General features: G+C 39.0%; 1 protein-coding gene across 5 annotated transcripts in view; it reads left to right on the forward strand.

Moving 5' to 3' along the window:
- ADK (adenosine kinase) overlaps positions 1–25,796 on the forward strand; it is a 549,228-nt gene that overhangs the window by 458,711 nt on the left and 64,721 nt on the right. For all 5 annotated transcript variants that reach the window (XM_084634813.1, XM_084634817.1, XM_084634815.1 and 2 more), the window contains 2 exons: positions 10,785–10,820; positions 21,588–21,702. In XM_084634813.1, the coding sequence (XP_084490939.1) occupies positions 10,785–10,820; positions 21,588–21,702 (151 nt within the window). The remainder of the gene's footprint in view (positions 1–10,784; positions 10,821–21,587; positions 21,703–25,796) is intronic.

Consider the following 25,796-nt stretch of genomic DNA (forward strand, 5'->3'; position numbering starts at 1 on the left):
TACATCACAGCAGTTTTAGAACTACCTAATCATTTTCCTCAGCTAAGATTGCTGTAATTTCAGGCCAGTGATTTCAGGCCAGTTTGAGTGCCTGCAATCACAGAAGGACTTGTTGAAAGTGATGCAGTCCTTTATTTCTGTTTGTCATCCCTCAGCCAGGAAATAATACAGGAGGTTTCAGATTACAGACTGAGAGAATCCAAGGGCCAGCATTACAGATTTCAAAAGATCCTGGACATCTTTCATTTTTATACGTTTATTAATTCCTTATCTCCCCTAATACCCTATCTACTTGATTTGAACATATTTGTTTCCATCTTTATTTAGTTTACTTGATCTGTGGATTAAGCAAGGAGGCATTTATCTTTTTCCCCCTTTTGCATTTATTTTTAATTAGAGACAGATGCATTCATATAGACAAATGGACAATTTAAGGTAATATGATGTAGCTAATTTGATATCAGAAGCATACGAGTTGAGATACAGTGAAGAGGCATAAATAGTGCTGTTCCTTAGATTAGGATGTAAAGTGGAGATATAAGTAATAGCTCTTTATTCATCATAAAATTTCAAAATGGCTCAGAAGTGTATCACTATTGCAGCTGTTGCAGACCTTGTAATGGCATTAAGCCTCTGACTCTGAGTGACTTTTTTATTATTATTATTATTATTATTAATTATTATTTTGCCAGAAGATTCTGGCAGCCACTACAATTCTAGTAATAACCTGAATAAGAAAACAGTTGATGATGATGCATAGGTAATAAAGATGCTTGAGCCTTGCCAAGGCTGATATGGGAAACAAAGTTTTAATTATTTTCTAAATGAGCCCTCACAAATCACTCTCTCTGGTAGAACACCACGAAATAACGTGCACATTGCAGCTCTTATTCCACATAGTGTTTTCACATGTTCTAAACTGATTTTTTTTCCCCTCATTTGGTGAAACCCATGTACTTTATGAATTGGTCAGTTTCTGTAGCAGCAGTGGGACAATTTGGGGCATAATGTGGGCATAATGTGCATCCCTGCTAGCCTCTATGAACTAAGATAACTTTGGGATCTGACACTGCTCACAGGAAAGGTAAAAGTTTTCAGTATTTCATCCAGTTAATGCCAGATGTGCTTTAATCTGTAATATATAGTGGTGGGTATGCACTTTTTCAGAGATTATAGTGATGATTCTCAGGCTCTATGCAGGAGCCGCCCGGTCTGTGACCAGCTTTTATTGATCCCTTGTCTGAAAATGTGAACAGTTGTATGCTCCTGACTAGAGAAATCTTTTAGATGAATCTCTCATACTTGTCAAGGAGCAAAATATTTTGAAGCATTGTACTCCCAGGAAGCATCTCCAAGTATGGATCAAACTTTACCAACTGCATGAGAATTTTATCAGATACATATTTGCTTCAAGAAGATATGCTTGATGTTTCCCTTTTTCTTTTCCCCTCTGCTCCCAAGCTCTCCGTCTCTCCCTTTCTAAAGAAATTTTTAAAAATTCTGGAACAATATTTCTTTGCTGCTGAGTTCTGAGTACCCTTTATAAATGGGCAGTTTTTATAAAGGTTTAGGAGGATGTATTGTTTTGATACAATGGAATGTGGTACTATCTGACATAAAAGGAATTTACTTGCAACCAAGTAAAAGTCTGTATAGAATAGACCAATGTTTTGTGTTGAAAATAACTATTGATAATTGCATTAAACTGGATTGATGTGAAAATACATGTTGTTGTCACTATTCACAACAAGTTTACTGCTGCCATTAAAGAAAGTATATAGAGGCAGGTCCTTGGGTCATGTAAATTGTAATAGCGCCATTGAAGTGAATAGAATTATGACAGTTTACACCCAGCTGAGGATCTGCCACATAAACTGTACATCTATCCTTTTTTAAATGTCAGGGTGCCGTGTGGACACTGGTGGACACTTCATAGAATTCTTGTTTTAAAATATCTATACCCAGATGCCAAGTAATCACAATGCTCATCTTAATTACGCTAATATCATTAGTATACTTTAAATCTATTTTTATTTGAAATATCAGCTACAACTCAATAATATGTACCTTCCTTAATCAAACATAAATGATCTTAAACATATATCTACTTGCTTATACTTCTTGATTGCTATTACACAGTCATGGCATCGCTCCTAACTACATGATGTAAGGTTAATCGTGGCTCTTGCATCCTATTAATTCATCATATTAAGGTATGTGGTTTGCTGTTACTGCTCCTCATTTGAGAGCAGGACAGGTAATAAAATGAAGACATCATACATATTATGCACATTATAATGTAGCACATTATACAGTGAAGTGAGTTGTAAGAACAGATCATATTATGAAGCTTTTTATGTGCTTTATAGAATAGTCAGGTTTGGTATAAAAAAACCCCTACCAAGAAGTATGTCATGGAGTTGGTGATGTATGTAGGATGCCTTTGTTATATTCCAAAACATAGCAACCAGAAAGCTGTTATCCTTTTTATGTGTTAAGACAGATGCCATTTCTAGGATCGTATTTAATAGTGTGACCTGGTCTGCAGTTGAAAGAGTGGAAAATGTGGCACAGCTTACTGAGGCATTTAATAAAAACTTCACCCCCTACTCAAAGACAAGTTTAACTCCCACACAATGATGCGGCTGTTACAAGAGAGGCACATGTAAGGGACTCTTGGTGCTCTTGATAGCAATATTCTTAAAGACCAGGTTTCTACATAAGTGTGAGGAAAGTTACCACCTTCCATAAAAGGGGAAAAAAGTCTTCAGCAAAAAGGTGCCTGATTTTCAGAAGTGCTGAGCACCCAGATATCCCACTGAAGTCAAAGGCAGGTCAGCACCTTTGAAGTTTGCAGTATACACCAAGGGAGAGGCCAGCTGGATTGCAAACCTGGAAGCTGAGCGTTTGTTTGTTTGTAGTTTGCTTTAATTCATGGAGTGAGGAAAGAGAAAGCAATGCTGTGTGCAATTAAGCATTAATCCATGGGGAAGGGGACTGCTAGCAAGGGTCAGAGAATGATGTAGAAGAGAAAGAGGTGGGCTATTTTTTCCCTAGTTTACAACATCCAGGAGGGACAAATCTTTCTGCATACACTCATTCTTTAGTAGAGCTTCATGTCTGATACCTCTGTGATGTGTTGTGACCAAAGCATACTCAAATGTGTTTGATTTCTTCTATTTATTTATTTTTTAAAAAAATTTACAGGGATTCTGGGCAAAATAAATGAGTGTCTATATCATGGATATACTTTTTAACCACTTAGCTCAAAGGTAGTGTGTCATTACTACAGCAAAACTTAGACTATCTGAACCATGTCTATCAGAAAAACCCCTGATAGAAAATCCAACTTCCAAAGTGCATCATTTGTTTAAAAACTCTCTCTCTTAACTGCATCCCTATTTATTTATATTACTTTCTTGTCCTCCATTCCATTTAGACAATTAGGGTTTCACTTTAGTAAAACTTTATGCTACTAGCATTTCATTATGGCAGACAAGGTGAGATGTAGAAAAACAAGAGAGAATTCAAAGAATACAAAGTTATACAAGGATTAGAGGAGAATTAATAGGAGAGACTGAGAAGACTAAATGATTATGGTGTAGAAAAAAGAGAAGTCTCTGAGGAGGTGATCATAGTCTTTAATACCCTCAAGGAAACAATATAAATGAAAGAAAATAATAATTCACAACTCTCAGAAGCTGATAGTGCAAGGAGCAATAACCTGAAGGTAAGGAAGGGAAAGTTTAGATTTTAGAAATTTTTAAAAGAAAGAGCAATTTGGCCATGCTATAGATTGCTAGAGAATATGGTAGAGACGTCATTCAAGAAGTGGTTAAATGAGATATTAGTGGGAGTAAAATAGTGAATGAGCGGGTCTGCCAAATGCAGACTCAAACTGCATGATCTTAGTGGTTTTAAGAATCCATTAAAGTTTTGTTGCTCATAATCCACTTGGATTTGGGAAAAGCATTTTAATACTCTAAAACCATTCTGTGGGGGAGGAGGCTTTAAAATTATTCATGTTCCAGAATCTACTGATATGCTGTTGGTTTGTCTTCCCAAAGGAAATGGAGGGTACCACTTATAAAACTGTAAGCAAATGAAGGCAGAAAATGCTGTATCCATGACCTTCCATGATGGGTGTGCAGATTTACAGGTGTGGCAGTGAGAACTCCCTCATAAATAGTCAGTATTCTACCATGACAAATTTATGAGAGAAACGTAGGAAAAAGTGACTGGGTTTTATGGTGTTCAGTGAGATATTCCTTCTTTCAAGAAGGATTTTGAGGAAAGGTTAGGTTGTGCATCCCCTGCATTTGCGATCTTGTATAATTATTGAAAACACATTCATGTGCAAGGTTATTGTTTCCTGCTGTTTTATAATTTATTTATGACATAGTGTTGGTTTTAGCAACAAAATGCAATTTGATTTGCTGTGATATTTTTGCAGGCTTAAAAGTCAAAATGCATAATATAGATAATACCATTGCTGGCACTTTTTGGAAGGTCTTGTCACTTGATTTCAGCAATACATAGTTTTAAATGCTGTTGAAGAGAATTATATGAGTTTTATATTGGCCTAAATTAATTAAATTTAATCCAGCATGCATTTTGTTACTGTTTTGAGTATAATTTAATCAAGATACCATATAACCTTGGTACCAATAAAAAAAAGAACTCAGTATGCCAAGAAAATGTAATATGTAGTTTACCTAGTGTTTGTTATGGCAAAGAGAACATACAATCATTGATAGTTGAACCATCTAGCTCTGTAATCATAAAATTCTTGCTGAACAGGGGGTTAAATACCCATAACAAAGTAGAGGTTAATTAAACTTCTGTTTGGAGGATATGTTTCTGTTTATTCATAAACAAATAGTTTTATATTATTGGTTATAAAAAGCCTCGGAATTTTAACAAGCCACGTTACAATTAGTTTCAGTCCAGATTATAGACAGCTCCACTTAATAAATACTAGGAAACTAAGAGCAATAAAATACATGCAAACGTGTAAATGGTTTTAAGCTAGCAAAAGAGATGTAGTATAATAGCAGTGGTAGGTACTAAAGGAAGTTGTCGTTTTTTATTGTTATCTCTTTAGTTTATCTCCCCTTTCCTGTGTAAACTGTTCAGTGTTAATTTTAGTGATACAGTGTTATTCAAGTTAAACTACCCTGTACACATAGTTTTACAGTGTGAATTTCCATATACTACTAAGGAATGTTTTTCCCAACTTGATGATGCATTATTGTTAAACCAGTTCTATTTCTAGTTTGGGCTATCCAGTAACAAATCTGCTGTGATAGGCAAATACAAAGATGGTATAAATGAGAGTATGATGATTATAAATATATATCATAGTTTGAATGAGCACACAATGAAGCTTTTATAAAAGTAAGTGTTGTGTTGTGAAAATATGAGTTAGTGAAAGTTTATCAAAAGTGGAAAAAAAACCTATCCAGCCTCCTAAGAAAATTCTGTTTTGTTGCTGTTTTGCTTTATGTTGTCGCATGTCATGCATGAATGAAGATGCTGCATTCTCCAGGGAGCAGTAAAGTCTCTATGTGGGTTGTTTATTTCCTTAATCCTTCCTTCTTTGTGACTCCTGATGTCAGATATAAAATGGAAAGCCTGTAAATATAGTGATTATCAAACTGATTATCACCTGCATGAGGGAACGCCCTGACTGGCTATCATAACCCTAGCAGACTCCACATGTTACAGCCACTCTAAGGTTAGATTTTAAACTGACTACTTCATTAGTGATGTGAAGCTCAGTATGAGGCACCCTGAGGCAGCACAGATGGGGACTGCTTGTTTCCTCTTTCACTCTTATTGTGAACAGAAACTAAAGATTGTCCAGCTATATTGAAAGAACAACAAGAGACACTTGATATGGTTTTAATCGGGCTACAACTTTATTGTTAGATGTCTGGGACTACAGTTACAGTGCAGGTAACTCCATGGTCATTTCAATAGCTATGAGAAAAGGAGGACTTGTGGCACCTTAGAGACTAACCAATTTATTAGAGCATAAGCTTTCGTGAGCTACAGCTCACTCGAAGTGAGCTGTAGCTCACGAAAGCTTATGCTCTAATAAATTGGTTAGTCTCTAAGGTGCCACAAGTCCTCCTTTTCTTTTTGCGAATACAGACTAACACGGCTGCTACTCTGAAACCTGTCAATAGCTATGGGGGCTTACGCCAACCCCCATCTTTTTCCATCCGGGTCCCCCAGCCAACCTTACCTTCCCACCACCTAAAACAAGGGTTAAGATGGACTATAAGGAAAGGGCTCCCTGCCGTGCCAGTCACAGGAGCCCCAAACCTCCCCCCCCATTCCGCTCCTTTAACAAACACCTCCTTTCTAAGTCCTTTACCAAGCCATTTCTTTGGTAACTGTAGCCCTTCCCTATGGCGTACCTGCACAGGATATCCACCCCAAACTTACAGAATAAGCTGCGACATCATAACCTAGCTCCCTTCCCTACTCACTGTAATAAAGCCCCCCAGGAAGGCGAAAAAACCCACTCCACCTAAGCCAGTCTGGTGGTGAGGAAAAAATTCCTTCCCAGCCCCCTTAGAAAGGAGCGACTAGTGTGATGCTCACAGCAAGTCCTGACCAAACCCGATATTTTGTCAAGGGGAGGGAGTGTGGGTGCTGCTCAACCTGGTCTGGAAAAAAGGGGCTTCTCCTACTTGGCTTGCCCCTTTTCAACTCCCCAGCCCTTCCAGTCCCTGGGGGTGAGTCAGTGTCATCTCACTGACCCACTCCCACTTTTGCAGCAGCTTCTGAGCCCCTCTCCCACCCTCCACTCCTAAAGCACTATTCCCCTTCCCCCGGAAAGCCAGACAATGCCTCTTCCTCTCCTCCCCATTGAGGTATGATGGGGTCATCCTCTGCAGTTCTGTTTGGTTAATTTACTTTGAACTATCCTTAAAACTAATATGTTTCACTCTTCCGCAAACCCAGTCTGCAAGTCTTCAGTATTGTCTTTTGAGCTTTACTATTTTCTGTACTATGAGGGCTTTAAGGTTAAGGTTATTTTTAAATGGGTGTGATCCTTCATAGGGAGTTGCATGTGTTGAGCATATCTCAGGATCAAGCCCACAAGACAACTTGTTTTGATGGTTTTGTTGATTGGGGGCTAGGTGGTCAAGGGAGAGACAAACACTGCTGTTGCTCTGTGGTGCTTTCAAACATCTTTAGATCGAAGGTTTATTATAGACAAATCTGTGGTTGTATAAACTAGCTACCATCACTTATGTAGCTGTAGAGATAGCAGACCAGCATAAAAGATGAAGCTATAAGAGGGGAAAATCGGAAGATAAGATATGTTTTAAGTGTTGTTCAAGTGCTTACACATTTTTGTGCATGGGCCAGGGCTTTCAAGCTGCATGTGTTATATGAGAATGCCCAATTCCAGGAAATTAAGATGAACTTCCTTAAAGTCTCTCTCCCATATAAGGAAATAAAAATACTGTTAACTGCAATAGTTTGCACTTCACAGATGTAAGAGTGTACTGGTATCCACTTTCCTGTCCAAACAATAGTTTAACACAGATGAAGGGGAAGAGATGGCCAGCCCTCTGTGGAGATAGAGGTGGTTAGGGACTATTTAGAAAAGCTGGACGTGCACAAGTCCATGGGGCCGGACGAGTTGCATCCGAGAGTGCTGAAGGAATTGGCGGCTGTGATTGCAGAGCCATTGGCCATTATCTTTGAAAACTCGTGGCGAACCGGGGAAGTCCCAGGTGACTGGAAAAAGGCTAATGTAGTGCCAATCTTTAAAAAAGGGAAGAAGGAGGATCCTGGGAACTACAGGCCACTCAGCCTCACCTCAGTCCCTGGAAAAATCATGGAGCAGGTCCTCAAAGAATCAATCCTGAAGCACTTGCATGAGAGGAAAGTGATCAGGAACAGCCAGCATGGATTCACCACGGGAAGTTCATGCCTGACTAATCTAATCGCCTTTTATGATGAGATTACTGGTTCTGTGGATGAAGGGAAAGCAGTGGATGTATTGTTTCTTGACTTTAGCAAAGCTTTTGACACGGTCTCCCACAGTATTCTTGTCAGCAAGTTAAGGAAGTATGGGCTGGATGAATGCACTATAAGGTGGGTAGAAAGCTGGCTAGATTGTCGGGCTCAACGGGTAGTGATCAATGGCTCCATGTCTAGTTGGCAGCCGGTATCAAGTGGAGTACCCCAAGGGTCGGTCCTGGGCCCGGTTTTGTTCAATATCTTCATAAATGATCTGGAGGATGGTGTGGATTGCACTCTCAGCAAATTTGCGGATGATACTAAACTGGGAGGAGTGGTAGATACGCTGGAGGGGAGGGATAGGATACAGAAGGACCTAGACAAATTGGAGGATTGGGCCAAAAGAAATCTGATGAGGTTCAACAAGGATAAGTGCAGGGTCCTGCACTTAGGACGGAAGAACCCAATGCACAGCTACAGACTAGGGACCGAATGGCTAGGCAGCAGTTCTGCGGAAAAGGACCTAGGGGTGACAGTGGACGAGAAGCTGGATATGAGTCAGCAGTGTGCCCTTGTTGCCAAGAAGGCCAATGGCATTTTGGGATGTATAAGTAGGGGCATAGCGAGCAGATCGAGGGACGTGATCGTTCCCCTCTATTCGACATTGGTGAGGCCTCATCTGGAGTACCGTGTCCAGTTTTGGGCCCCACACTTCAAGAAGGATGTGGATAAATTGGAGAGAGTCCAGCGAAGGGCAACAAAAATGATTAGGGGACTGGAACACATGAGTTATGAGGAGAGGCTGAGGGAGCTGGGATTGTTTAGCCTGCAGAAGAGAAGAATGAGGGGGGATTTGATAGCTGCTTTCAACTACCTGAAAGGGGGTTCCAAAGAGGATGGCTCTAGACTGTTCTCAATGGTAGCAGATGACAGAACGAGGAGTAATGGTCTCAAGTTGCAGTGGGGGAGGTTTAGATTGGATATTAGGAAAAACTTTTTCACTAAGAGGGTGGTGAAACACTGGAATGCGTTACCTAGGGAGGTGGTAGAATCTCCTTCCTTAGAGGTTTTTAAGGTCAGGCTTGACAAAGCCCTGGCTGGGATGATTTAACTGGGAATTGGTCCTGCTTCGAGCAGGGGGTTGGACTAGATGACCTTCTGGGGTCCCTTCCAACCCTGATATTCTATGATTCTATGTTAATGTCTTGTTGCTCTGGGACCTTCTTTAAGGCCCATCGGGATAGATCATTATAACTTTGTATTTCAATTTTATAACTAAAAACCAAGGTTAAAAATGTAATCTGGCTACAATACATGGTTTTTAGTTCATTTTTATATTCTCTGTGAAGCTTATCATCCCTCTATTTTTCTCATTGTTGCTTTTTCTGTGTCCCAGTCCCATCTAAGCCTTTCCTGATTGTATTGCAGTTCATTGTACATGCATCACTTTATAGTAGAAGCTTGCAGACTCCTTTTTTCATACGAGTATAGGCTTTGTTAATGACATGCTGGTTTAGGAAACACTGCATGATATCTTTGAACCCTACACTCTTCCTTGACAGCCTGGCTAGCAAATGTCATTGACTATGTGATGTACAAGAAGGAATTCTATTGTACGTAAATTGTCAAAGTGGCTAACCTTGCCTGCACCCAATTGTCAGGACCATGATTCAGTTTTTCTGTCAACATCAGCTAAGACTAACCTGGGCAGCCTTATATTTCTGCAGTGAGCAGCCTGAGGAGTTGTGCTTTTCAGCTTATCACATTTTATTAACCTGACCTTACTGTTGTAATCAATTACATCCACTTCAAGTTCTTAAATTGTCAAAAAATTGGCAGGTTATATAGGTTCACAAATGTGTATTTTTCCCTCCCCCGTGTACTGCTTAAAAGTGAAGCATTACCAAAAGCTGTCCTAGAGATACTGATAGTATGTCTAAGCACACTGCCTTAAATGATTTGGTATGGTAGTTGTTTTAATTTAGTTGGATCATCTTGCTATTCCAGCTCAAGACCCATCCATCTATTAAAATCACTTGGCAAAGTTAATTTGGAAGAAGGCAAGTTAAGGTGTAAAGATTCTTGACAATTGTCTGCAATATTTGCTTATGCTAAGTTGGAAAGTGGATAGGAAAATAACATTGCTATCGTCCTCTATGTCTCTGCTTTCATTGAAAAACAAAAGATATGACTGGAGCGATTAACATAGGTAAGAAACAAGGACATTGTGGTTCCCTGATGTTTCTTCTGCTCTTTGAGGAAAGGAACATAGTTACAGCGCCTGACTCTGTGATTAAGACATCTGAGTATTTAGAAATGTTCCTGTGATTCTGCCACAAAGGTTTGATCTCATTTTGTTTAAATAATATCTAATCCTATCTTTTTAATGTGCAGTAGATGACAAATGATTTTTAAAAGGCTTAATGACCTATATATCCTGATGTCTAATAGACAAATAGGGACATGATGCTTTTTAATTAAGAATATATCTTAAAGCCATATGCCTGGGTTGGTTGTTAAAGTTACTATAACCAGAAGTGAATTTGCCTGCTTGAAGAAAAACATACGTTGCACCTTCTTCATTGTAACTTGTGAAGTCCATTGATAATACCCTGCTGTCTTGCTGGGGATGGGGCGGGGGGAGCCCTTTAGTGCAAGTATCAAAATTGAGCAACTGTATATGGATATATTGAGATAATTGTGTAAAAGAGAAGACGGCCTGAATGAGTTTCAAAATGTATTATTTCTTCATTAGCTAGCACTTTATAATTAACTGTTTTTTATTTTTATTATTTCAGGAAGCTGCCTCTTTAGCCAGAGAGCAAGGCTTTGAGGTGAGTTAACCCACAATTGCACACTAAACAGATCCTAAAGGTTTTTTTCTTGCTGATAATGAAGTTCTTTTGGACAGTGATTGATGTGCTATTATACTCTCCAAGCCTCGCAGTGGTTGCCATGGAAACTTGGCAGTCGTCATGGTTTCTTTGTTCTGCCAGCTCAGTGTTATGACGCACTCTGCTAGGTCTGCACCCAACATCGCCTACAGATGTTATTTATTGAATTTTGAAAAGCCTCTTGGGAAGCCGAGAGGTTGGGCATGGTTTCAAGCTGCCTCTGCAGATATGGGACCTGTCAGTTTGTTCAGTTAAAAAGCTACCTCATTAGCTGCATTACACTCCATAAGGATTCGCTGCTAAAGCAGTGGTGAAGCAAGACTAAACAGTGAAATATAACACCGTTTTAGATAACTTAAACCCTGCCACATGCGGATTATCATTATGCAAATGATTTTAGAAAGGTTGTAAATAAAATGGTTAGGAACTGATTAATGTGAACCCTGCTTCTACAAACAGCCCCTTTTGGAAGGGTAGTGTAAGTTTTTGTTTTCACACGCACACAAGTTGCTGTTTTCCATCTGTGTTCTCCAAAATGTACAACCTTCACTTAACACTCACTTTCTTGAAGTAAACACTGTTGATTTTACAGTGATTTTTCAGAGCTTTTGATGTCAACTTTATCATCTTGATGTATTTATTTGAATGACTAAGCTTTTTTATAGTTTCTCACTGGCTAAATTCACGTACAATAAATTGATCAGGAGCTTTATCAGCAGTAGGACTATAGTGCCATCTCCAAATGTGCAGTTCTTAAACACTATAATTATTGTGACGACAACTGTACTAATTTTACTGATAGTTAAGTGATCCTACTGAAATGTAAATTGCAGCACAGAGCACATGTAAATCCCTTTCAGCACTTTTAAGTGGGAATCAGACCAACTCAAAGTTACATGTTCTTAGTACAAATGTATAGATAGAGCTTTGACTCTTCAGCTCCCATTGGCATTAATAAGAGGAGCACAGTTAGAACCCTATAGGTTAATTTGAGAAATGCAACTTTTGTGTGGGTCTGATTGTGTACAAAAGAAGAGGGAAATATTTATATCTTTTGTTCCCCGATTTAGATTTCTTTAGGATCATTCACTAGCAGGTATATTAATGTTTTGAATATTAAAACTGTCCCATTTCAATGTGTGTGTCATAAATTCTTGCAGTTGCTTTGTAGAAATCTAGACATTTTATCACTGTCAGGATTCATTTGTATAATCTGTATTGTTTGCATAAAAATACATTTTCCATTTATTCTGTCAATTAAATGAATTTTGCAGATGCTTCCAAGTATCACATGTAGTGTAACAAATTATTGGGACCCAGTAGTAGCTAGACAATAAAGAAAAAGAGGAAGTAGTGTATTAAGCCAACCCATTATATATTTTTATTGCCACCTTGAGCTAAAGATTTTGAATGTGCCTTGTTTAAATTCAATCCTAGTGACAAACCACTTTTGCTGGTGTCCACTAACCACCATCATATTAACCTTTCCATTAGCGTTTGCTTAGAGATTCTAGCATAGTTTTTTCTGAACATCCTAAATCTGCCACATTTGATTAGAGCACATCGGTAAAGTGCACAGTGATTATGATCTTATCTCCTATTGGCCCCATGCTTGGCAATAACTATCATGTCAAGTTTGCTGACAGTTATATATAAAATTTGATACGTGTCCGCTCTATTGTTTTCTCTTCTGGTTTGAAAAAAAATTCCCAGCACCAAAAAGCGACATCAAGGGAAGGTAGAATAACCTCCGTTAGATGTTTCATAAATAATAAAATATAATGCCTGTGTGAAACTCAAACTGGAAAAAGCTGAGCCAAGCCACTGCTATTTGAGAATGTTTTCAGAGCTTGCTTTGGACAGCACAGAGTAATTTGGAAATGCCTGTTGGAGAGTTTTGTACTTCTGTGAATAAAGCACAGTGTAAACTAACCAGACTTAAAAACAAGTGTAATATAAAAAGAAATGGCTAGACTAGCTGTTTGTAAGCATACCAGAATGTGAGGAGAAATAACCATTGTTTAGGCATGAGTCAACTATTACATGACATTCTATTTTTTTGTTTGTTTGTTTCTTTGTAAATTTTGCATGATTTTTTTAAAGAAGAACTAAATCTCTAAAATGGATACAGTGATTTGCAGTGAGAAGAGACAGCTCGAAGAGTACTTGAGAGCAAGATAAGAACTGGAGTTGGGCAGAGCAAAAAACAGAATATATTTCAAGTAGATAATGGATTATTAGAATCATAGAAATGTAGGGCTGAATGGGACCTCAAGAAGGCATCAGGTCCAGCCCCCTGTGATGTGGCAGGACCAAGTAAACCTAGACCATCCCTGACATGTGTTTGTCCAAACAGTTTTTAAAACCTTCTGTGATGGGGTTTCCACAGCCTCCCTTGGAAGCCTGTTCCAGAGCTTAACTACCTTTGTAGTTAGAAAGTTTTTCCTAATATCCAACTTAATCTCCCTTGCTGCAGATGAAGCCCATTACTTCTTGTCCTACCTTCAGTGGACATGGAGAACAATTGATCACATTATTCTTTATAGTAGCTCTCAACGTATTGGAAGACTGTTATCAGGTCCTCCCTCAGTCTTCTTTTCTTAAGACTAAACATGCCCCGTTTTTAGTTTTCTAAATGTTTTGTTATTTATTCCATCTCTCCTCTGGACTCTTTCCAATTTGTCCACATCCTTCCTAAAGTGTGGCACCCAGAGTGGGATACAGTACTCCAAGCTGACACTTCACCAGTGCCAAGTAGAGTGGGACAGTTGCTTCCTGTGTCTTATATACAACACTCCTCTTAAAAACCCCCCATCCCGCAGAATATTAGCTTTTTTCACAACTGCATCAGATTTTTGACTCAGTTTGTGATCCATTTGTAACCCCTAGATCCTTTTCAGCAGTACTACCCTTTAGCTCGTTATTCCATATTTTAGACAGGTTTCAGAGTAACAGCCGTGTTAGTCTGTATTCGCAAAAAGAAAAGGAGTACTTGTGGCACCTTAGAGACTCACAGCTCACAGCTCACGAAAGCTCATGCTCAAATAAATTGGTTAGTCTCTAAGGTGCCACAAGTACTCCTTTTCTTATTCCATATTTTGCAGTTGTGCATTTGATTTTTCCTTCCTAGGTGAAGTACTTTGCGCTTCTCTTCTCTGAATTTCATCTTGTTGATTTCAGATCAGTTTTTCAATTTGTCAAGGTTATTTTGAATTATAATCCTGTCCTCCAAAGTGCTTGCAACCCCTCCCGCTTGGTGTCCTCTGCAAATTTTATAAGCATGCTCTCCACTCTATTATCCAAGTCATTAATGAAAATATTGAATAGGACCATATCTAAGCCTGACCCCTGAGGGACCCCTCAAGATTCACCCTGCCAGTCTGACAGCTAACCACTGATAAATACTCTGGTCTTTCAACCAATTGTGCACCCATCTTATAATAATTTCTTCTAGACCACATTTACTTAGTTTGCTTATGAGAATGTTATGTGGGACTCAGTCAAAAGCCTTACTAAAATCAAGATATATCACATCTACTGCTTCCCCCTTATCCACTAGGCCAGTTACTCACTCTGTCAAAAAAGAAAATTAGGTTATTTTGGCATAATCTGTTTTTGAGAAATCCATGCTGGCTATTCCTTATAAACCTACTATCCTCCAGGTGCTTACAAGTTGATTGTTTAATAATTTGTGCCAGTATCTTTCCAGTAGGATGGCTGGTCTATAGTTCCCTGGGTCCTCTTTGTTCTACTTTTTAAAGATAGGTACTATGTTTGCTCTTCTCCAGTCTTCTGGGACCTCACCCATCCCCCAGGAGAAAGATAGTTGCTAATAGTTCTGAGATTGCTTCAGCTAGTTCCTTATATACTTTCTGATTAATTTCATCAGGAGCTGCGAACTTGAATACATCTAACTTATCTAAATATTATTTAACCTGTTCTTTCCCCCTTGTTGTTAATATTAATTAACCTTTTTAGTGAAGACTGAAGCAAAATATGCACTAAGCACCGCAGCTTTCTTGATGTCATCAGTTCTTAGCACTCTTTCCCCACTAAGTAGAGAACCTACCCTGTGATTTGTTTTTCTCTTGCTCTTAATGTATTTAAAAACCTCTTCTTATTTCATGTCCCTTGCTAGGCGTAACTCATTTTGTGCCTTACCTTTTTTGATTTTGTTCCCACATATGGTTGAGTACTTGATTTAAATGACAGGCCTGCTAAGAACTTAAAATTAAGATACTTTATCTAAAAGTTTCACAAGCGTGATTTAGCATTGAAAATTAGTTATAACTAGAGTTTTTCATATCTACTGCATTTCTAGCTGCAAATTATTAAAGCCGCTTTATACTTTTAGGACTTGTATTAGACAAAATGCTTCTATAAATATATATTCAATTCCATATGTCTGTAAAGATTTTAAAGGACCAGGTTTAAAGAAAGAGAAAACACAATTTAGTCATTTTCAATAAAGTTATACTTTTACATAGAAATAACTTGTTGCTTTGTGCCAGAGATAGGGGAAAATCTTTAGTTGTATAAAAAAATCACAAAAATGCTGCTAAGAAAGATCACATTTGAAGGACTCTTTGGATGTACTCCAGCTCCAGTTTATCGAGTTAGATGGTCTTCTGTCTCACTTGAAGGAAATATCAGTGAGTTTTCATCCAGCACTGCATTCTAAGGCCACCATTTCCTGCCTTTATCTCCTGCCCTACATTCAGCTATATTAACTGTAGGTGGAACTTAACCTCTAATGTATGGCTTCCTCCAGTGGCACATCAATACCTGCTTACTGCATGAATTTTTTGCCAAGTGCACTGCTAAATGAGTAGTGTGTGCTCCCTCTGAAGTCAATGCTTCATCCCCAGCAATGCATTACAAGGTCTGCGTAGCCACAACTACTTGTTCCAAGCTTACTCTCAGGCCTGGTTCTACTGTGAAGTAGTATAAGGTACTGCTGCTAAGAAACCTGCCTTGCAATAGATCTGTTTTCAAGTAAGTTAAATGGAGAATTAGAATGTGTTACACCAGGCTTTCTGGGTTCGTCCTGTATAATGGCTGATAGCTTTCTGCTAATTTTATCTAGGGATTTAGGGAGTACCATTTTACCTTCATAGAAAATTTAGGGCTCAGTTCTAATCTTAGCCCTTTTTGTGAAAAGCATGTATAGTAAAATAGGATAATATGTGTGTAATAGGACAGCCACCTCCTGAGCTCCCCCTCGTGACCTGAGGTCACTTTGCAGGACTCTTCCTCTGTTTCACCTCTTCGGGGTCAATGAATAATTCCACACAGTCTGTCTCATCCAGTAACAGCCCTTCATTATCACAAAGTTCCAAAAAAACAAATACCCAAACTCTTCTACCCATCCTAAGCTGGGCACAGTCTTTCTACCCTGGGAGACTCCCTTTCTGTTCTCTGAGCATGTGGAGAAGATGCAGGACATGTCCTACTTTCTTTGCCTTCTGAAATGGAAAACAAAGAGAGCCACAACTCCCTTCCCTGGGGACCACAGCAGGTGGCTCTCTCCCCCTGCAGCTCTGGCCTGCAGTTGCCCCAGTGACTGATCACAAACCTCTGTTTTCCTTCCCAGAGTCCTGATTTAGTCATGACTTGCTTCAGTCTTTCTACTTGATTAATCAGATTAGTTATGTCACAGGTGGGCTGGACCATTTATAAGGGCCATCCCCCCCATGACTATGTGTATTAGGGGCTAGTAGCGCCTCCACACAAAACTGTTGGTCTCCCAGAATACTGCAGACTTCCAAAAAAATCCCAAACCATTACTTTAGATGTATTGGACCAAATTCAGCCTTGATGTTTGTGGGCACAACTCCATTAATTTCAAGGATTTAAGCCTGTTTAAGCCAGGTCTGAACTAGTCCCATTATATTTAATGTACATATATTCAGAGATAAAGAATTGGAGGTTTTGTTTGACCAACTGTGGGAGGTTTCAACTCTATGTACCTGTTATTCAGCATACATGACATATGTTTCTGAAGTGCAATATGTTCTACTTGATCGAGTAAATGCAGCCTGTGAGCCTCCTCAGATGCTTTATTCAATAGGGAGCTGCCTGCCCCGTGTGATTTTTTATATCTTCGTAGCTAAATCAGAGCCAAATCCAAATGTAAAATCCAGCATTTCGAGGCATCATGTGCATTTATGACACTCTTTTAGATACTTTGGGACCATAAAGCAATGATATGTTTGCACTCACTCATATATGTAAGGGAGTAAGGGATTCAGAACAGTGCCCTGGATAAGAATTCAAATATAATCCAATGCAAGTTACAAATAAAAGTAGGAAATAATCTTTGCTACAGGTATTTCAAAATAATATGTATGGAATAATTTTGCTGAACAGAAATTACTTATTCAAACTTGAGGGAAGGTAGCATCTTACAGGGACTTGAAAGACATGCCACAGCTGAAGCCCTTACTTGTCATTTGTCTTTCACTTCACTGAACCACGTGACACAAAACACCACAACCGCACTTCAGAATATAACAGTGCGTAATGGTCAGACGAAGCTAGACTGTGGAGAGGTGAAGGACTTTCCCACATTAAGATTATAACCATCTTCTGTTATAAGGCCCCATTTTAGTTCCCTTTGTCATTCCCAATGACTTTGGTATGGAAGATTAGTTTGGCCTGAAAATTAACTGATTTATTCACAAGGTAAAAGATAATGTCCAATTTTATTCGAAGGTTGCAGGAACAGTTACAAGACACTAAATTACCCTGGTTTGAAATTCTGACTTTTGTACAATGTTTTTTTGTTTCTGTGTAACTCAAAGACAGCTTATTACTCCTACTTCCCCATATAGTTAAATCTACTTGAAAACTTGTGCTTTATCTTACTGTCTTTCATTTCCTCCTTTACCTTCATCCTCAATTAATCTTTTTTTCCCTTGGGTCTTTCCTCTCTGATTTCAAGGACACCCTTGTAATCCCTCACCCTGAAGAAATCCTCTCTTGATCACGCCATTTTCTCAAACTATAGCCCATCATTCTCGTTTCCTTTGACTCTGAAGTCTGAGCAAGTTAGTTTACTCCAAATGTCTTCAAATTCTCTGATTCCTTCATTCTCTTTACTATGAGCTCTCTAACGATTATCACTAGGGACCACCTCCTAGTTAAATCTAATAGCCTCTTTTCTAGCCTTATTTTCCTTGAGCTCTCTGATGCTTTAGTCTCTCCTCCTTCATGGCTCTCTTCACGGCCTCTAAAGGTTCAGGATTTAGATTAAAACATCTAGTAGCCTGGATACTTGTCTCAACCAATGTAGGCCTGCTATTCTCTAGCCCCCAACATCTCCTATTCACCACTTGCAGTTATCTTCTTAAGGAGAGGTACTATAGCATCTTTACAGAAGAAGAGAAGGCCCAGTTCCTTCTCTGGCATCTTCATGGTTCATCTCATCCTTCTTTTCCTGGAGAATAGTGCAATGTGGCCTTTCTGTCCTCCTCCCCTCAACCAGGAGAGATGTGGGACTCCTTCCATTTGTCTTTCTGGTAGGGAAGGCTATCTTCCAGTCTCTGTGTTCCCTTCTCCCAGTGTCCATGGTATGTTACCCTGCATCTGTCCTCCCGTCTGGGGAGACCAACCACCACATCTTTTCTCTCTCTCCATGTTTATCTTTTATACATTAAGAGGAGCTGGCACTATATGGGCAGGGCAGAAGCAGCTACTGCTTGTCTGGTTGCCTTCTTACTGCCTCATATGCTTTCTGCCCTGGATCATTTTTGGATACTCCAGCAGACAGCAGAGCAGCTATGGTCAGGAGTTTGGGGAGCAAAGGCAGCCAGAGACCTCCCACCCACTCAGGATGGCACTGTGTGACCTTCCTGTGACATTGTCAGGGACTGTAAACATCTGGAACTAAATTTCAAAAATGCAGGGTAGCCCTGACCAAAATAATGCAGTTGACAAGTATGTAGTAATAATTTTAGTTACGATCCTGGTCTCAATTATGCCCACTACAATCATCTAGGAAGTTAGTTCTGAATTAGAAAGCCAGGACAAGACGCATGATAAAACCTGCATAAACTGAGACAATTACATGGTCATGTAGGCATGTCTTAGACACTTACCATAAATGGTAAAACGGAATGGAAACTACCTCTCCTGCTCTCCCTCCTCCCCCACCCCCAGTATGAGTAGCAAAATCTGGCCTAAAGGCTACCCAGTACTAGAGAGACTTGTCTTGTTTAGCCTAACAGGAAGGTTGACAGGAGAGATGATTTCTCTCTATAAATAAATCAGGGATAAATACTGGGGAGGGAGAGGAGTTATTTAAGTTAAGCACCATTGTGGACACAAGAGCAAATGGATATAAATTGGCCATCAACAAGTTTAGGGTCGAAATTAGTTTCTAACCATCAGAAGAGTGAAGTTCTGGAACAGCCTTCCAAGGGGAGCAGTAGGGGCAAAATACCTAACTGGCTTCAAGACTGAGCTTGATAAGTTTATGGAGGGGGTGGTATGATGAGACAGCCTACAATGTCATGTAGCTGATCTGTGACTGCAAGCAGCAAATATTTCCAATCTCTAATGATGGGACACTAGATGGGAAGGGCTCTGAGTTACTACAGAGAATTCTTTCCCAGGTGTTTGCCTACTGGGTCTTATCCAACTGCTCAGGGTCTAACTGATTGCCATATTTGGGGTCAGGAAGGAATTTTTCCCTGGGTCGGATTGGCATAAAATTAGTGTAACTTGGGGTCTTTAAACCATGGTTTGAGGATGTCAGTAACTCAGCCAGAGGGTAGGGGTCTGTTACAGGAGTGGGTGGGTGAGGTGCTGTGGTCTGTGATGTGCACAAAGTCAGACTACATGATCATGATGATCCCTCCTGGCCTCAAAGTCTATGAGGATATGGACAACTTTGAGGGATCTAACAAAGCTAAGTGAAATTAAATTCACTTTTGACATACACGATAATGAACATAGGAAGGTATAATTTGAAATACTCGTACATTGCTGGATTCTAAATTAACTGTAACCACTCAAGTAAAAGTCTTGAGGAGCCAATGTGGACAGCTCTATGAAAACCTCTGCTCAATATATAGTGGTGGTTTAAAATAAATAAATAAAAGTTAGAATAAAGAACGGAGCAGAAAATTATTCTGAAAATATTATAATGATATCACATTAACAAACAGTCCACCCTCGCAGACTTGCTGAGTTGAGTTCCAGTCACTTTCATATAAAGGCAGATAGGAAAGACTGAGACTGTTTAGCTTAGAGAGGATATAAATAGGTTTTGGCAGGATTCTTTTCTGAAGCCTGTTATACTTTTGGCCTTCACAACATCCTCTGTCAATGAGTTCCATAGGTTGACTGTGCATTGTGTGAAGAAGTACTTCCTTTTGTTTGTTTTAAACCTGCTGCCTATTTATTTGTTGGGTGATCCCTGGTTCTTGAGTTACGTGGAGGAGTAAATAACACTTCCTTATTCACTTTCTCCACACCATTCATGATTTTATAATAAATATACTGTACAGTATAGTACATATCCTTAAATCAAACTCTAATAAGTTCTCAAGCAGCATTTTTCTTACTTTGCCTACCTATAAATTTCTATTATTATTAATGGCAATATCTTTTCATTGGTTTGTATGTGTATAATGAAATTGACATTTATCGATAGAAATTTAATCCTTGCACACCTAGATATAAATAAGAAGGGACATAGCAAATGGCACAGAGAAAGCATGTTCATTTTGTTATTCACGCTCTTACAATTTAGATGCAAAGGGGCATTCTCAAATTGAATTGAAAGGTAGCATATTTTGTAACTGAAGAAAGGAAATACTTTTAACACACTAACTTGTGGAATTCATTGATGTAGAATATAATTGAGACCAAAAGCTCAGTACTGTAGCATTAAAAAAAATGATTAGACCTTTATATGGATAATGAGAACATTTACATTAGGTAAGATTTTTAAAAATAGGAATAGAAACTCTTGTGCTTCAGACCATTGCACAATCACCAACAGATGGGATTAGGAAGGATTCCTAAAGGCTGGTCATTCCATAAGTGTCAGTTACTGGGTGTCTAGCATCTTATACTGGCCACTATCAGAGATAGGATACTGGAATGGATGGACCACTAGTCTGATTCAATTTGGCAATTTCTATGTTTCTACATATATACAATATGGTGTGGAAATTTGTAGTCCCTCAGAAGTGTTCAGAGAAACAGCAAGGGCCTGATTCTTCTTGAATTACACTGTTGTAAATCAGCAGTAATTCCATTGAATCAGTGCTGTTAAAGCAGCGTAAACCCTCTATATATGGGAAGAGAATCAAGCCCTGAGATTTTCTGAGTTATTCTCTTTCTCATTTTATTTTTAATTTTATGGGGAATAAGGTTAGAATTTAGCCAAAGCATGGAAAATCAATAGAAATTGCCAGTTAGGAAATGCTGCGTAATTCTTTCATTAGGCTCTGCATTGTGGCTATTGGTATAGCGCCAGTATCACTTCCAAGATTATAGCAAATGGCCTCTTGGTACTACATAAACCTTTAAGAGAATGAAGTATTCTTCCTCTTAAAAATCTTTCTCAACACACAATAAAGTCTATTTTATTATCTAGTCATAAGAGGATAAATCTTTGATCTGCTAATAAAGTCTTAATCTTTCACTGCTCTGCTATGCTGGTTACAAGAATTTTTTCTCCCTTGCTGTTAATAGACTGAAGATATTAAAGAGATAGCCCAGAAGGCACAAGCCCTGCCAAAGGTGAACCCTAAAAGGCAACGAATTGTAGTCTTCACCCAAGGGAAAGATGACACTATAATGGCTACAGGTACCTTTTTAAAGCTGTATTGTTATACAGAATACATACGCGTTAAATCATGTATTAGTTTTACAAATAATATCTGTGAAATTGTATTCAAAGTACTTGTCTTTCCCTGATTTTATCTTAATAAATGTTTCTCATGTTTTTAACCCCTTAAATGTCCTAAACATCAGAAGTTAATATTTCACAGGAAAGTTCAACAACTGAGTTATGGATATCTTAAGTTATTTTTATAACATAGATCTAAAATATTTCTCCAATTGGTTTTACTCTACTTTTTATGACTTCAGATTTTATCTGCAAAGCCATCTTTGCTGCAAATAAGAACACACTATACTTGTTGGGAACAGCTGCAGCAACAGTAGAGTACATTTAAGCATTTGTGAAAATGAGGAAGTGAAATCCAGCACGAAGTGAATTTCCAGTCTTTTTTGATTTGAACAGAAAGTCTCACTTCTAGCTTTTCTCAGCTGTCTGCTCTTCCATTCTCAAAGGAATAAGTGGAAAAAAGGTGTTCTTAGCTGGGATATGAGTGGCTTCTGCTGTTTGAAATAATGATATGTGACACACAGATTTAAGCATTACAAACATGACTGCCTGCCTTTGAGCAGGCGCTTTAATTTGTCCACCTATAATTCCTAGATTAAATAATACAATTACTGCCATGTGCTGTTGCAAGCCGTTTTAGTCATTAATTCCTGCACAAGGTAAGGTATTAATTAAGGGTCTGGTTCTGTTAGGTGCAGAGTGCATCCTGTGAGGCTAGGACTTCAGGATTGGGCTCCAAGTAAATATGTCACTACCTTACAATTTGTTCTTAGGAGAAATCTAAATTATTTCTGTTTTTTAGATTTTCTTCCCATAATTTGTTAGTCACAAACGGCTTTCAAACAACACAGGTTCAGAGTTGGATATGTCTGTCTTGTCTTGCAAGCATGACAGCTTTGCTTCCAGAAAATCACTGCAATATTTGAATGGTCCATATGGAGATGCTCCACTTGAGCTTTGTACGGTTGGCTGAAAAAATAGTAGTAAAAATGTTTTTATACATGAGTTAGTAATAATGGTGGTAAACCTAAATCTTACATGTAACCCTCCTGTGCTCTTATTTAATTTTCACTGTGTATTTATTTTATTCTTTAAACTGGAGTTGTTAACAAATCCATTAATCCATTCTTTGATATTTTTCCAACTGGGAGCTTATTTGAGAACTGACGCTTGCTAATCTTAGCTGTTTGTTCCCTATGAAAACGAACTTAAATTAGAGAATGCACTTTGTATGCATGATAAATGCAAGATGGATAGAGAGGGTATGCAGTGGTGTCAGCTACAAAAGCAAACATGATAAATGTTAAGGCAGTTTTGAGCCCTGGGATAAACTATTCAGTGCACAAGCATAGCTGAATCTCTTTGCTATGTTGTTATTCATGGCAGCCAAATAAATGTCAATAATAAAAGAGAATTAAAGATTTTCATTTCCCAGAGGCAGTCCTCTAATACAGCTTGATCTTTCATTTCATTTGTAATTCGTTCTCATGTCAGGATGCAATCATTTGCCAGGCTCTGTGTGTCATGTTAAGTCATTTAATAATGATTAAGAACATAAAAATGCTTGGCCTGTGGGGCAATTCTCAAAAGAGATACCAATTTGTTATTGTTCCCCACCCCCTCCTCTCTTCTTGAATATGGATCAGCCTTTTCCCACCTCCTAGCTTTAAACTACTAATGAAGAATAGAAGGAAAATGTGTCCCTTGATTTAGCATATAGTGACACCACAGACTGGCATAGGGCAGTGCTAACACAGTTATTTCAACACTAATTAGGGCTTGTTGTGTTTTAAACCCTGCATTGTAAAGTGTTTGTAAAAGGTCATTGGAAAGATGGCTGCACTGAGCAATATCTGAGTGTACAAATTAAGCCTCTCTTCTTTACTGCATAAAAGACAATTAATACATGTTCACAGGGACCAGTTGTGGTGCAGTTTATTCTAATGCCTTTCTGAAGAGATCAGATATTCAGGAAGAGTTTGATCAGAGATTAAAAGAATACTTGCAAGGAAAAGGAGGCAGTTAGCCAGCCATGGGTTTGAGCATGCTTGTGGGGAGCTCCTACTTTAGACTGCAATTAAATAACCTTTTGTCCGGTTTTGACCAGCTGAACATGACAAAAGGAACTTCCTGGTTACTAGGTCAAAGAGAGATGTCTAAAAAAGCAATATAAACATGAATAATTTAATTTCTCCCACCCTATCTCAGGGATTCAGCATCTATGCAACAGACTCTACTACTTCTGTCCCTTCTTCCCTTGCTGCCATTAACTGTCCTGAAACAGTTATTGAACAGATCACTTAAAGTCTCCTTGAATTCTCTTTATGCCAACCTGGGAAAAATTAACCACCTCCATCTACAGGAGCTTTGGGGGGCACCTGCTATCAGTTCTAGTCTCCTTTGCCACAATGGACTCCAGCTGCCAGGCTGGCAGGAGCAATTGCAGGGAATGTTCTGTTGAGCTCTGGCCTGCAGCATGCTCAGGGCACTGTGTGAGGGTGAAGCAGACTGAATTGAGATGCCAGCCTCTAACAACACTCTATTGAGCATGTGCAAATGACAATTTTCATTGGCTTCTCACTTGGCTGTAATATGGTTGCACTTTCATGGGGGACAACAAAAGGTGTCTCTGTTGAAAGGGGAAACAACTCCACCAAATTTCACATTTGCTCCAAAATATGAAGCTTCTCAACATGATGAATGTAAGAATTAACCTTGGCAAAACACCATTTTTACCCTTAACGTTCTCAGAAACAACGGAACCATTTTTGCTGAAACTTTCAAAGGAAATAAATACACTGAGGCAGACATCTGGCCCAAGAAAAATGTCAGCCAAAATTGTTCAAGTTAGGCAAAGTTATAAGCAAATGAACACAGGGACTTAGGGATTGTGTACTTGGGGAAATTTACCAGCAGAACTATATTATACCAGCATAGTACTGCCAGTAAATGTCATCACATCAGACAAGCCCTTATTTTGGAAAGTGCAAGGCAACTTTAACTATAGGTATCACTGCAAGCTTCCACGCATAATAACAAGACATTCAGTGATACCTTTCGGTAGTGATCACACCATGAAAAGTAGACCAAAATGAAAGCAGAAAGTTGATTAAACAAAATTGTGGCCTCTAGAAAAACCAAGTTGTTCATAGTCACCATTTGCTGTCCATAAATAAAAAAAAAAAAGTTGGGGATATACAAATGGCTTTACTAGGTATTTCTGTGAAGGTAATTGTACAATGTGTTTTGGGTTTTTTGTCATAAATATTTGTGGGAATGGTTTGATGTTTTTTTCAGCATTTGGTTTATTTGAAAGTTCTCCCACCTGAGAACAGAGGAGGCAATGCTCTTGATTTAGTTGAGCTATCAGATTGCATCCATTAACATATAGTTGAGTAATTTTTTGTACATACGATCATATGAGCTAGTGCAGCGAATCCTGACAGTGAAAATGGTCCAGGTTGCCTCCGTTTGCTAACGCAGGTATTGATCCAGAAGTATGCCTGATTCAATCAAAATGAGCCTTTTAGTAGTTGCCCAAAGAAAGCTCTGCAGCTGTGGAGGTTGCCTTTTTGACTGAAGAAAAGAAATGCTACCTTATCTTTTTAGCAGAGGTCTCTTTCCAGGGGGCAACTATCAGACCTCTCCCAACCTAATCAATGTATATGGGAAGGACGCTCTTGGAAATGTTGCTTAGCGAGTCCCAAGATATCCTAATGCAGGGGAAGGACTCGGTAGTGACCACTGCCCACATGCACTTCTTGCTTGAGACCTGTGCCGGCGAGCAACATGCACAATAGCTGCCTGAAGTGCTTGGGGGAAGCTCACACAAAGGACCAGTGCCAGATTTGCAGGGAGTTCAAGCCTAGAGTGAAGAAGGATAGGGAGGCGAGGCTGAAATTCCTGCTGATGGAGGCAGCACTTAGGCTACCACTGGAGTCATCCCTGTCTGACTCGGTGCCAAGAGGTGCAACTTCAGTGAGAAGCGCACCTCCAGCTTTAGCATAATCCTGGCACCATTATCCCTTGCCTGTACTGAGGAAGAAATACAA

Source organism: Lepidochelys olivacea, assembly GCF_965140295.1.
Source record: "Lepidochelys olivacea isolate rLepOli2 genome assembly, chromosome: 7".
Taxonomy (NCBI): Eukaryota; Metazoa; Chordata; order Testudines; family Cheloniidae; genus Lepidochelys; species Lepidochelys olivacea.